This window comes from Mus caroli, chromosome 9 (assembly GCF_900094665.2).
Source record: "Mus caroli chromosome 9, CAROLI_EIJ_v1.1, whole genome shotgun sequence".
NCBI classification, from domain to species: domain Eukaryota; kingdom Metazoa; phylum Chordata; class Mammalia; order Rodentia; family Muridae; genus Mus; species Mus caroli.
In genome coordinates, this window is record NC_034578.1 from 15674905 (window position 1) to 15687330 (window position 12426).

The following is a 12426-nucleotide window of genomic DNA, read 5'->3' on the forward strand; positions in this document are numbered from 1 at the left end:
GACTAAACTAACCGGAGTCAGTATAAGATTGTGTAAAGCAATGCAGAGGTGGGAATCAAAGTCCATAGCCAGAATAGGGATTACTATATTATTTACAGTATACTAAACAAGTATCTTGGTGGAATAGAACCTCCCTCCAAAGAGAGTTAGAGTTTTTAGATTATCTGTCAGTCTCTCAGAAGGGAATAGTGGAATAGCTCTTTGATTTCTAAATCGCACATTACTTTCTGAACCTAATGTAAAATAGTGGTGATAATGGAAAATAAATAAGTTTCAAAATCCCCTGTTCCACTGAAGTAATAGAATTACTTGGGGATTTATTAAGAAAGTTAGCTGTTGGACTGTAATCTGCAACCCTCATGAAAATCAGCTCTAGAAATGATCATCATCAATCCTGCAATTTCTATGGTCTATCAAGTCTTCTGCCACATTTTAAAGTTTGCTAATTTCTGCTTCAGAAAACTCTTCTTTATTGTAAACCCAACTAAGTTAGAAAATATGTTTGATTTTGATTTTCAAGAAGCCCATGGTTGCTCTCCTATATCATCTCTGTGTTTACCTTTTCAGCCCAATTTTTAATGATTAGTAACTTATTTATATATTATGTTAAGTGGTGACAAAGAAGTCAAATCGTGTAGCTTTATTCATTCAGAATGATTTACTTCTTTCTACACTTAGCAAGTGAATAAAAATTATAATCATTAATTTCCATGTTTTCTTAGGAAGTACTTTTCCTAAGCTCTTAGGTACATTCTAATTGGAAGGTAAATTGTATAATTTTAAGAGAAATAGTGTAGGGTATAAAATTATACATTTTTAAAACAAATATAAAAATAGGAATAGTAATTACTTCTCAGAAGACATAATCACAGTAAAAGTATGAATGCATCACATTCTCTAGGAGAAGTGTCCCTAAAGAATTTGGTTTTTCATCCATCTGGAAGAAACACAGTTGCCTATAAAATCAGAAATCATCTACAGTTTTCTTGTTCTCAGAAGCTTTAAAATAAATTCAGTCCCAAGACTTGTTTTTTTTATGGAAGTTTGTGTTTGGGGTGTATAGGCACATAAATACAAGGTTCTTGTATAGAGGATAAAGGATAACTTGCATAATTCAGGTCTCTCCATTTACCAGTAAAATGAGATCTGGTTACATCATAATATTTGACATTTTATCTATTTATCCATCTATCTATCTATCTATCTATCTATCTATCTATCTATCTACTGTGTGTACATGTTTAACCAGGTAGACATCTACATGCCATAGCTTGCATACTACACAACTCATAGAACACATTATGGGAGTGAATTTCTACTTCTAGCATGTGCAACATAGGGGGTGAAAAATGTTGAAGGTGTAGCAATAAGCATCTTTACCAAGTAGGCCATTTCATTGGCCTGAAATCTGACCATATTCTCAGGACAACAATTCAAACTGTTAAAAGGAGTCAGTCTAAATGATGTATAGGGCACACACACACTATACATATATATATATATATATATATATATATATATATATATAATGTATATAATGTATATAATGTATATAATGTATATAATATAATGTATATAATGTATATAATGTAGTATATATATATATATATATATATATATATACTACATTAACCAGAAACTGCTCTTCATTTTGATATTATTCCCAGGTTCAGGTAGGAAAGGGTTGTAGGAAGGATTGATGGAAGCCCAAGCTTCTTCAAATATATTCTTCACCAAGAAATGTCCACTTATAATGGTGGACAACTCTATTATTTTATGATATTAATGTTAAGGTCTTTATTCTCTTAGGTCTGAAGATACCATCACTGGTCATTGATAACTCTCTCAAGATCAACACAAACAACTTATATATAATTATGTCAATTCTTTAGATAATGGCATTGAATTTGCTGAGAAATGTTAACCTCAAAGGTACATGCACTGTTATTTAAAAAAATCACAGTAACAGTTTCTCAGGGAATGAGTGTCCATCTCCTTGACATAGAGCTACAGAAAATGTCATAATTGTAAAGTTTAATATAGTTAAAACATACTGCTTTTCTTATACTATTAAAAGAATGCAGTATGAAAGTGGGATTTTGATTCAGTAAATTGTATTAGTTTACTTACTCTAGAAATTGATGTGCAAATAAATGAAATGTCATAGAACAGAAGCTATTCTACTGAAGAATTTCCTCATGGCGTCCTTCATGTCCCTGTTCCTCAGACTGTAGATAAAAGGGTTCAGCATCTGAGGTACAACAGAATACATCACTGAAGCCACCGCAGTCTTCCTGGATGAATCCATAACAATAGATGTAATATATACCCCAAAACCTGTCCCATAGAACAAGAACACAACTGACAGGTGGGACCCACAGGTGGTAAAGGCTTTGTGCTTTCCTTCTGATGATGACATTCTCAAAATAGAGGACATGATATGAATATAAGAAAAAACAATTCCAGAGAGAGGAATTCCAGCAAATATGCATGATGAAATATAAATCAGAATGTTATCAATGAGGGTATCAGAACAGGCCAACTTGAGCATCTTGGGAAGTTCACAGAAGAAGCTTGGTATTTCCAGATGTGTGCAGAATGGCAGTCTTAGCACCATCAGGCTGTGCATTAAAGAATCCATAATGCTAATTAGCAGGGACAACAGAATCAGGAGGATACAGAAACAGGGTTCCATGATGACTGTGTACCTTAGGGGGTGACAAATAGCCACATATCGGTCATAAGCCATTACTGCAAGGAGACAGTTCTCCATGCCACTAAATATTAAGACAAAGTTCATTTGAGTGATGCAGCCTTTGTATGTGATGCTTTGATTATTTTCTTGTATGTTCACCAGCATCATTGGGATCGTGCTTGTGCTTAAACAGATATCATTTAAGGACAAATTGGAAAGAAGTAAGTACATAGGGGTGTGAAGATGGGAGTCAGAGATAGAAATCAACACTATAAGCATGTTCCCAAAAATGGTAACCAGATATATAGAAAAGAACATGCTGACCAAGACAGGCTGCAGTTTTGGGTCTTCTGTCAGTCCCAGAAGAATGAATCCTGGAAAAGCTGTTTGGTTTCTCTTTTCCATGTTGTTCATAAATCTGATAGAGTGGGTGATAGAAAAATTAATGAAATTTTGGATCAGACACAGCTGCCACACTTAAGAAGTTGCTGGAATAATATCCCTGAAGTCTGAAGGTATGCTGCAATAATTAAAGCACTTGTTATAGAAGCATGAGCCCCAGACTTCTGAGCCCCAGAAACAAGCATAAAAACCAGATTGCAGTAGCAGCCAACATGTAATCTAACTTTAGAAGTCTTGAATGTGTGTTCTTGAAAATTCAACTGTATGAACATGGTCCTGGTAATGAAGGAACACCACCACAGCAGACTTTTCACAAGGGATAATCAAACTCTCTCCTAATAGCACGCTTGTCCCTGGGAGATTTCAAATCTAAACCACCTCATTAAACTGACATGACTTTTAACACTTTGAACCTGTGATTCCATATCCTAAGAGATTGTAGGAGAACAGATTTTGTGTTACTAACTTTATGGTACCAGGAACCCACCTTCCAATATTCAAATGTCTTGTTTCTATTTCCTTCCATTTTACAGGCCTTGAGTACATGTTTCATGATTTTTATACTAATTTCCTACTTATATTTTCCACATGTTTGTTGCATATTATCCCTCTATTTCAAATAATTGTTCAATATGAAGTGTATCCAGCAAGTATAATTCTACAAAAATATAAATATTAAAATATAATAAAAATGTAAAAACTCAGATGTTTCTGTTTTGTTTTTATGCCATTTATTTATTTACTCTCTATACATCCTGATTACAGTCCCCCTCCACACCATTCTCCATCAAACAACCCCTCTTCCACCTCCTTTCCCTTTCATCTCTGATAAAAGGGAACCCCCAACTCTGGCACATCAAGTAACTGCAGGACTAGTCACATCCACTGAGGCCAAACCAGGCAGACCAGTTAGTAGAACAGGATCTACAGGCAGGCAAGGGATTCAGGGATGCCCCCCTCCCCCCTTTCCAGTTGTTGGAAGACCCTCATAAAGACCAATTTGCTTATCTGCTACACATGTGGTCGGGGCCTAGGTACAGACCATGTGTGCTCTTTGGTTGGTTCTTCAGTCTCTGGCAGCCCCCAAGGGTCCAGGTTAGATGACTTGTTGCTCTTCTTGTGAAATGCCTACCCCTTTGGGTCCTTTATTCCTTCCCTCAACTCTTCCACAAAACAGCCTGAGCTCTGTCTAACATTTGGCTATGTGTCTCTGAATCCCTTTCAGACAGGTGTTGGTTGGAGCTTCTCAGAGGACAATTATGCTAGGTTCCTGTCTGCAAGCATAATGAAGTATCATTAATAGTATCAGGGATTGGTTCATACCTGTGGGATGAATCTAAATTTGGGTCATTGGTTTACCATTGCCTCAGTCTCTACTCCAATTTTGTCCCTGCAAACCTGTAGACAAGACACATTTTGGGTTTCTGTCCTTATTCCTCAACTGGAAGTCCTGCCTTGGCTACAGGAGGTTGCCACTTCAGGGTCCATATCCCCCACAGATAGAGTCTACACTAGAGTCATCCTCAGATTCACTGGGCCATCCCAGGTCTCTGAAATGACTAAAGATGTCTTTGTGTCCACCACTAATTTATATTGCCTCTAGCCTGCTCTCTCGACACCTGAATCATCCCCAGTTCTCTTCCCCATCCTGTCTTCAACCCAGTCCTCTCCCTTCACATACCTATGATATCTATTTTATTTCCCCTTCTGATACTGTCTTGGGTACTCCTTGTTATATGGCTTCTTTGGGTGTGTGGATTTTAATGTGGTTATCCTGTACTTTATGGCTAATATCCACTTATACGTGAGTACATAGAATGTATTTCCTTTGGGGTTTGGCTGACCTCAGTCAGGATATTTTCAAGTTCAGTTCATTTCTCTGCAAAATTCATGGTGCCTTTGTTTTAATAACTGAACTTTACTTCATTGTGGAAATGAACCACATTTTCTTTATCAGTTCTGCAGTTGAGGGAAATATGGGTTGTTTTGAACTTTTGGCTATTACAAATAAAGCTGGTATGAATATAGTTAAGCAATTGTTTTTGTGAGATAATAGAGCATATTCTGGGTAATATGCCCAGAAGCGGTATAACTGTGTCTTGTGGTAGAATTATTCCCACTTTTATGAGAAACCACCAAATTGATTTCGAGAGTGGTTGTACTAGTTTATATGTCCATCTGAAATAGAGGAGTGTTCACTTTTCTCCACATCCTCACCAGCATGTGTCTCCTGATTTTTTTTATCTTAGCCATTATAATGAGGATAAGATGGAATCTTAGTCATTTTGATCTGCATATCTCTGATGAATAAAGATACTAAACATTTCTTTAAGTGCTTCAAGTTCATTCAAGATACCTCTACTAAGAATTCTGTATTTAACTTTGAACTCACTTTTAACTGAGTTATTTGGTTTGTTGGAATATAACTTTATGATTTCTTTATATGTTGTGGATATTAGCCTTATGTCAGGTGTAGGGTGGGGAAGGTCTTTTCATATTCTGTAGGCTGTCATTTTGTCCTATTGATGGTGTCCTTTGTCATACAAAGCCTTCTCAGTTTCTTCAGGTACCATTTAATAACTGTTGATCTTAGTGCCTGAGCTACATTTGTTCTGTTTGGGAAGTTGCCTCTTATACCAATGTGTTCAAGGTCATTCTCCAATTTTCAATATCCCATGTATTATATATGGCTTTATGTTGAGGTTTTTGACCACTTAGACTTGAGTTTTATGCATGGTGATAATTTTGGATCTATTGGCATTTTTCTATATGCAGCTATTTATTTAGACCAGCACTATCTTTTCAACCTGCTTTCTTTCTTTTTCCATTGTACTACTTAAGCTCCTTTTCCAAAAATCAAGTGTCCATGGGTGTGTGAGTTTATTTATGGGTCTTTGATTCAATTCTATTAACAAACCTGTCTGTTTTCTATAGGAAACCAGTTTTTAATTTGATTATTCTGTTGCCCTGTTGTACAGCTTGAAGATATAAATGGTGATATCACTAGAAGTTCTTTTGTTATTTAGAATTGTTTCAGCTATCCAGGGGTTTTGTTTTGTTTTATTTGTTTGTTTGTTTGTTTTTCATATGAAATTCAGAATTGTTCTTTCAAGATCTGGAAAGAATTGTTTTGGCACTTGATGGAAATTTCATTGAAACTGTAAATTGCTTTTTGTTAAATGGTCATTTTTACTATGTTAAATCTAGTGGCCCAGTAGTGTGGAAGATCATTTTGTCTTATAAAATCATTTTCAACTTCTTTCTTCAGAAACTTGAAGTTCTTTATTTACAGGTCTTTCACTTTCTTTGTGTGAGTTACACAAAGATATATTATATATTTATATTTTATAAATATCAAATATTATATTATATTATATCATATTATATTATAATAGATGTTGTTTCCCTAATTCCTTTCTAGGGTCATTTATCATTTGTATAATGGAGGACTATTTTTTTGTTTTTGTTAATTTTGTCTCCAGGCTCTTGGCTAAATAAAAGTGTTTATCTGCTCTTGGGGTGGTCTCTCTCAGAGTTTTTTGGGTAACCTACATATGCTACTATGTCATTGGTGAGTAGCAACACTTTGATTTCTACTTTTCAAATTTTTATCCCCCTGATCTTCTTTAATTATCTTATTGTACTATCTAGAAATTCAAGTACTATGTGGCAGAGATAGGGAGAGAGTGGAAAGCCTTGTCTTACCCTCTGATTTTAATGGAATGGCTTTAAGTTTCTCTCTACTTAATTTGATGTTTGCTATTGGCTTGTTATACATTATTTTTATTGTGTTTTAGTATGCTACTTTGTCACTGATCTATTCAAGACACTTAGCATGAAGAGAAATTGTATTTGTTAAACGCTTGTTCTGCATCTAATGCGATGATCATGTGTTTATTTTTCTTTCAGTTTGTTCATATGATAGGTTACACTGATGGACTGCTATACATTGATCCACTTCTGCTTTTCTGGGATAAAGTATACTTGGTCATGGTGGATGAAGTTTTTGATATGATCTTGTATTTGGTTTACAATTATTTTATTGCATATTTTTCCATTAAGGCTCATAAGGGAGGCTTGTCTTAAATTCTCTTTCTTTGTTGAACTTTTGTTTTGTTTATGTATTAGGGTAACTGTGGCCTCATTAGTTGGTCATGGAATATTTATTCTGTTTATATGTTGTGGGATAGTTTGAGGAGTATGGGTATGAGACCTTCTTGGAAGTTTGGTAAAATTCTGGATTAAAACCATCTGACACTAGATTTTTGTGGTTGGGAAAATTTATTGACTGTTTCCATTCCCTAATGGATTATTCAACTCTTTAGATGATTTACTTGATTTTGATTTAATTTTGATAAGTTTAATATATTCAGAAAAATGTTCATTTTATTTAGATTTTCCATATTTGTAGCATCCAGGCTTCTGAAGTAAGACTTAATGATTTTTTGGATTTCCTAAGTTTCCTGTGATATTCCTCTTTTCTATTTTTAATTTTGTTAATTAGGAGACAGTCTCTCTGTCTTTTAGTTAGTTTGTCTAAGGGTCTGTCTACCTTGTTGATTTTCTCAAAAACCTAGTTCAAGTTCTTGTTGATTCTGTGTATTGTTCTCTTTGTTTTTAATTCATGATTTCAGCCATGAGGTTAATTATTTCCTGCCATTTATTTTTTTCTTTTCTTTTATATTGGTTATTTTATTTATTTCCACTTCAAATGTTGCACCCCTTCCCAGTTTCCCCTCCACAAACCTAACATCCCATCCCCTGACACTTTTGCCTCTGTGAAAGTGCTCCTTTCCCCACTCACCCATTCTTGCCTCACTGCTCTAGCATCCCTCTATGATTCGGCATCAAGCCTCCAAAGGACCAAGAGCCTCCCCATCCACTGATAACAAATAAGGCAATCCTCAGCTACATATGTATCTGGAGCCATGGATCCCTCCATGTATATTCTTTCATAGCGGTTTAGTCCCTGAGAGTTTTGGCCAGAGGCTGTTAGTTGATATTACTGTTCTTCCTATGGGGTAGCATTCCCTTTCAACTATTTCAGTCCTTCCCCTACCTCTTCTGTTAGAGTCCCTGGGCTCAGTCTGATGGTTGGTTATGAGTATCTGCATCTGTGCTAGTCAGGTGCTGACAGAACCTCTCAGAGGATAGCCATACCAGGCTCATGTCAATAAGTACTCCTTACCATCAGCAATAATGTTAGGTTTGGTGTCTGCAACTAGGGATAGATTTCTAGGTGGGGTGGTCTCTGGATGTCCATTCCTTCACTCTCTCCTTCATGTTTTTTCCCTGCATTTACTTAAACAGGGACAATTATGGGTTAAAATTTTTGAGATCCTTCAAATTGGGGCCATGCCTATCTACCAGAGGTTGTCTCTACAGGTTCTATCTCCCTTTTGTTGGGTATTTCAGCTAATGTCATCCCTTTGGGGTCCTGCAAGCCTCTCCCTTCTCAGCTGTCTGTGACTTTCTAGTGGCTACTGTTGGGGCCAGGAAGCCCCTGGAATGCGCTCCCTGGGCCATTATCTAATAGACTTTTGCTTCTTCCTCTATCTTGCTTCTTGTAATTGACTCAGGACATTTTACAATGAGGGCATTCATTTCCTTTTACAACAAGAGCACTCCTTTCTGGACCTTTTTACAATGGGGACATTCCTTTGACCTTAATGTGGTACCTAGCATCACTGGTTTGGCCTGTGTATCTGAGCACATTCCATTTGCAGTTTTCAGCTTTAAAAAGCCCCCCATTTCTACTAAATAAACAATGCTTGAACAGAATTTTTGTCTTGCCTCCTTCCTTCATGTTTTCTGATCCCAAAATTTGTCATTGTAGCTCCCTTCCCTGGAGAAGCCTGTTGTTTATGTCCTGCAGGTCAGGGCAAGCTAACACCACCCACATCCCACACTGCTACATATTTCTGTAGGACTTTGAAAGGCAGCCTGGTTTCTGGTTGATCTAAGGCTTGAAACACTGGGTTATCCCCTGCAAGGGATGGTAGCAATTCCCATGATCCTGGACCACAGGCTCCTAGCAGGAGGCCACAGTTCTCAATAGGTTCATGGCCATCAGTCATGTAAGGGCAATGCCCCCAAGCCCCTCCACAGGTAGAGGAGTTTGCCACAGTTCATGTAGCCTCAAGGCAGGTCTCCATTTTAATGAGATAACTAAAGACCCGGAGGCTTAGCCAATAAACTCCCCTTCCCAGACACTTCTCCCTGCAAATGGTATTTAACCTCGGGCCTGCCCCAGAGAGGTGGGATAAGGTTTCACTCATCACCATTCTCCACCATGACAATAAATATCTTAAAATCATGGACTGTCTCTTTCCATTGGGATTCATGGGGAGCAATGGAGCAGGTTGTATTATTCAGGGTTTCTATTCCTGCACAAACATCATGACCAAGGAGCAGTTGCTCAGTCCCACACGGAAAGCAGGCAAAAGATCGAAAGAGTGACTCCCTTCTTCCAATGTCCTTATATGGTCTCCAGCAGAAGGTGTAGCCCAGATTAAAGGTGTGTGCTACCACACCTTTAATCCCAGATGACCTTGAAACTTGGAGATCTCCCGGTCTTAATCTTCTGGAACCCATAGCCACTATGCCTCAAGATCTCCATACCAAGATTCAGGTCAGAAATTTATATCACCCAGCCTCCAGATTATGGTCATTGGTGACCCTTCCAATTCTGGATTGTAGTTCATTCCAAATATAATCAAGTTGACAACCAGGAATAGCCACTACACAGGTCTTCTCCTAAAGAGCCAGCCATCTAGTTTCCCACAGGAGGCCTCTCAGTGCTCCCAGCCATAACCTCATTCAAGCCAATCTACCTGCCAAACAAGCCAATGACTCTCCTCCTCGTGGGACCCAGATGGAGTTCTCCCTGCTTGTCCTCTTCAGCCTAGATCCATCGCCCAGCGTCTCACTCCATTCTCAGCTCTTCCAAAGCAACCAGCAGCAACTCAGATGCCCAGGAACCTGAGAAACAGACGCCCAGGCCACCATGTAGGCCCTGGGACTTGAGCCAGATCCTGCACTCCCCAGGACCTCAGACTGTGCTCCCCCACCCCTGGAGCAGTGTCCAGTTGCTTAACATAGCCCTAACCCTGTCTGGTGCAGGCATGGGTAAGCACAGTCAACTTCCCATGACCTGCCTCCTAGAGTGGCCCAAGTCCTGGGGCAGATGTGGGACACCCATTAATCCCATATATTTCTATTCAGTTTACTGACCCTCCTGCCCTTTCCTATACCTGATACTGTCCCTCCTTTTTTCATACCCATTCTTTTCCCATATTGCTCCTTTTCCCCTCCCTGTCCTTTCTCCCTCTCAGGTCCCTCCTTTCCTTCACCTCCTGTGATTATTTTGTTCCCACTTCGAAGTATTACTGAAGCATCCACCCTTTGACTTCCTTCTTTTTAAGCTTCATATGACCTGTGGGTTGTATCATGGTTGTTCTGAGCTTTTTGGCTAATATCCACTTATCAGTGTCTACATCTTACAGATTAGGAAAAGATCTTTACCAATTGAATATCTGATAGAGGGCTAACATCCAAAAATATACAAAGAACTCAAGAAGTTAGACTCCAGGCAACTAAATAACCTCATTTTAAAATGGGGTAGAAAGCTAAATAAAACATACTCAACAGAGGAATTTCAAGTTGCCAAGAAGTACCTAAAGAAATGTTCAACACCCTTAGTCATCAGGGAAATGCAAATCAAAACAACACTGTGATTCAACCTAATAACAATCAGAATAGCTAAGATCAAAAACTCAGGAGACAGCAGATGCAGGCAAGCATGTAGTGGAAGAACAACACTTCTCCATTGCTTGTGGGATTGCAAGTAGGTAAAATTGCTTAGGATAACAATCTGGCAGTTTGTCAGAAAATTATAAATATTTCTACCTGAAGACCCATCTGTACCACTGCTCGCCATATACCCAAAAGGTGCTCCAACATATTCCAAGTACACATGCTACATTGTGTTTATAGAAGCCTTATTTATAATAACTAGAAGCTGGAAACAACCCAGATGTCTCTCAAGAAGGAATGGATACAGAAAAATGATACATTTACACGATGGAATACTACTAGGCTATTAAAAACAATGACTACATGAAATTTTCAGGCAAATGGATGGAACTAAAAATATCACCCTGAGTTAAGTAGCCATCTACTTTTCTTTGAGGTGCTTTCTCCTTTTTGTTCTAGAGCTTTCAAGTGTGCATTTTAGTTGCTAATATGAAATCTCTCCAATTTCCTTGTAATTAGTTCTATGAACTTTCCTCTTAGCACTGCTTTCATAGTGGCCACTAAATTTGGTTATGTTGGGTCTTCATTTACATTAAATTCTAGAAAATCTTTATTTTACCTCTTTATTTCTTTTCTGAACCAATGTTCATAGAGTAGAGAGTTGTTTCATTTTCTTGAGTTTGTAGGCTTTCTATTGTTTCTGTTGTTGATGATATGCAGCTCAGCTTTAATCCATGATATCTGTTGGGGATTCTTTTGTGACTGAGTATATTATTAAATTTGGAGAAGGTTCCATAAGTTGCAGAGAAGAAGGTATATTCTTTTTTGTTTGGGTGAAATTTTCTATAGATGTCTGCTATATCCATTTGATTCATAAATTCTGTTAGTTTAGATCATCAATTCTCTGTTTAGTTTCTATTTAGATGACTTGTCCCTTTCTGAGCATGGAGTATTAAAGTCTCCCATTACTAGTGTGTCCAATTTAATAGGTGATTTAAGCTTTAATAAGGTTTCTTTTACAAATGTGGGTGCCCTTATTAAGAGGTCATCATGATGGATTTTTCCTTTGATGAGTATGACATGTACTTCTTCATCTCTTTTGATTATTTTTGCTTGAAAGTCTGTCTCATTAAAAATTAGAATTGCTACTCCAGCTTATTTCTTGGGTTCATTAGCTTGGAAAATCATTTTGCAGCCCTTCCTCTGAGTTAATGCCTATCTTTGTGATGGTGTGGAATTGTCTATTTCTTGTGCTTTTGGGAGTAGTTACCATCCTTTTATTTGTGTTTTCTTTCTAATATCATCTGTAGGACTAAATTAGTGGGAAGATATAGTTTAAATTTAGTTTTGTCTTAAATATGCTAGTTTTTCTCTTTATAGTATTTGCAGTTTTGGGTTGATATTCATGGTCTCTTAGGTTATGTAAATCGTCTACACAGGCCCTTCTAGACTCTGATAGGTCTTCCTTTATATTTTACTTTGCCCTTTCCCTTATACCTCTTAATATTCTTTGTTTGTTCCATAAACTTAATGTTTTGATTATTAGGTGACAAGAGGATATTCTTTTCTTTATA

The 12426-nt window shown here is 37.4% G+C and overlaps 1 protein-coding gene across 1 annotated transcript; it reads right to left on the reverse strand.

Moving 5' to 3' along the window:
* Window positions 1-2161: 2161 nt before the first annotated feature.
* Window positions 2162-3118, reverse strand: LOC110301569 (olfactory receptor 7G2-like). Its single transcript, XM_021172078.1, has one exon. It carries the CDS (start codon window positions 3107-3109, stop codon window positions 2162-2164), a length of 948 nt encoding a protein of 315 aa, XP_021027737.1. The 5' UTR covers window positions 3110-3118.
* Between the last annotated feature and the right edge of the window lie 9308 nt (window positions 3119-12426).

Excerpts from the sequence above, each read along its gene's own strand:
- LOC110301569 (XM_021172078.1), bottom strand. The coding sequence starts at position 3,109 with ATGAACAACATGGAAAAGAGAAACCAAACAGCTTTTCCAGGATTCATT.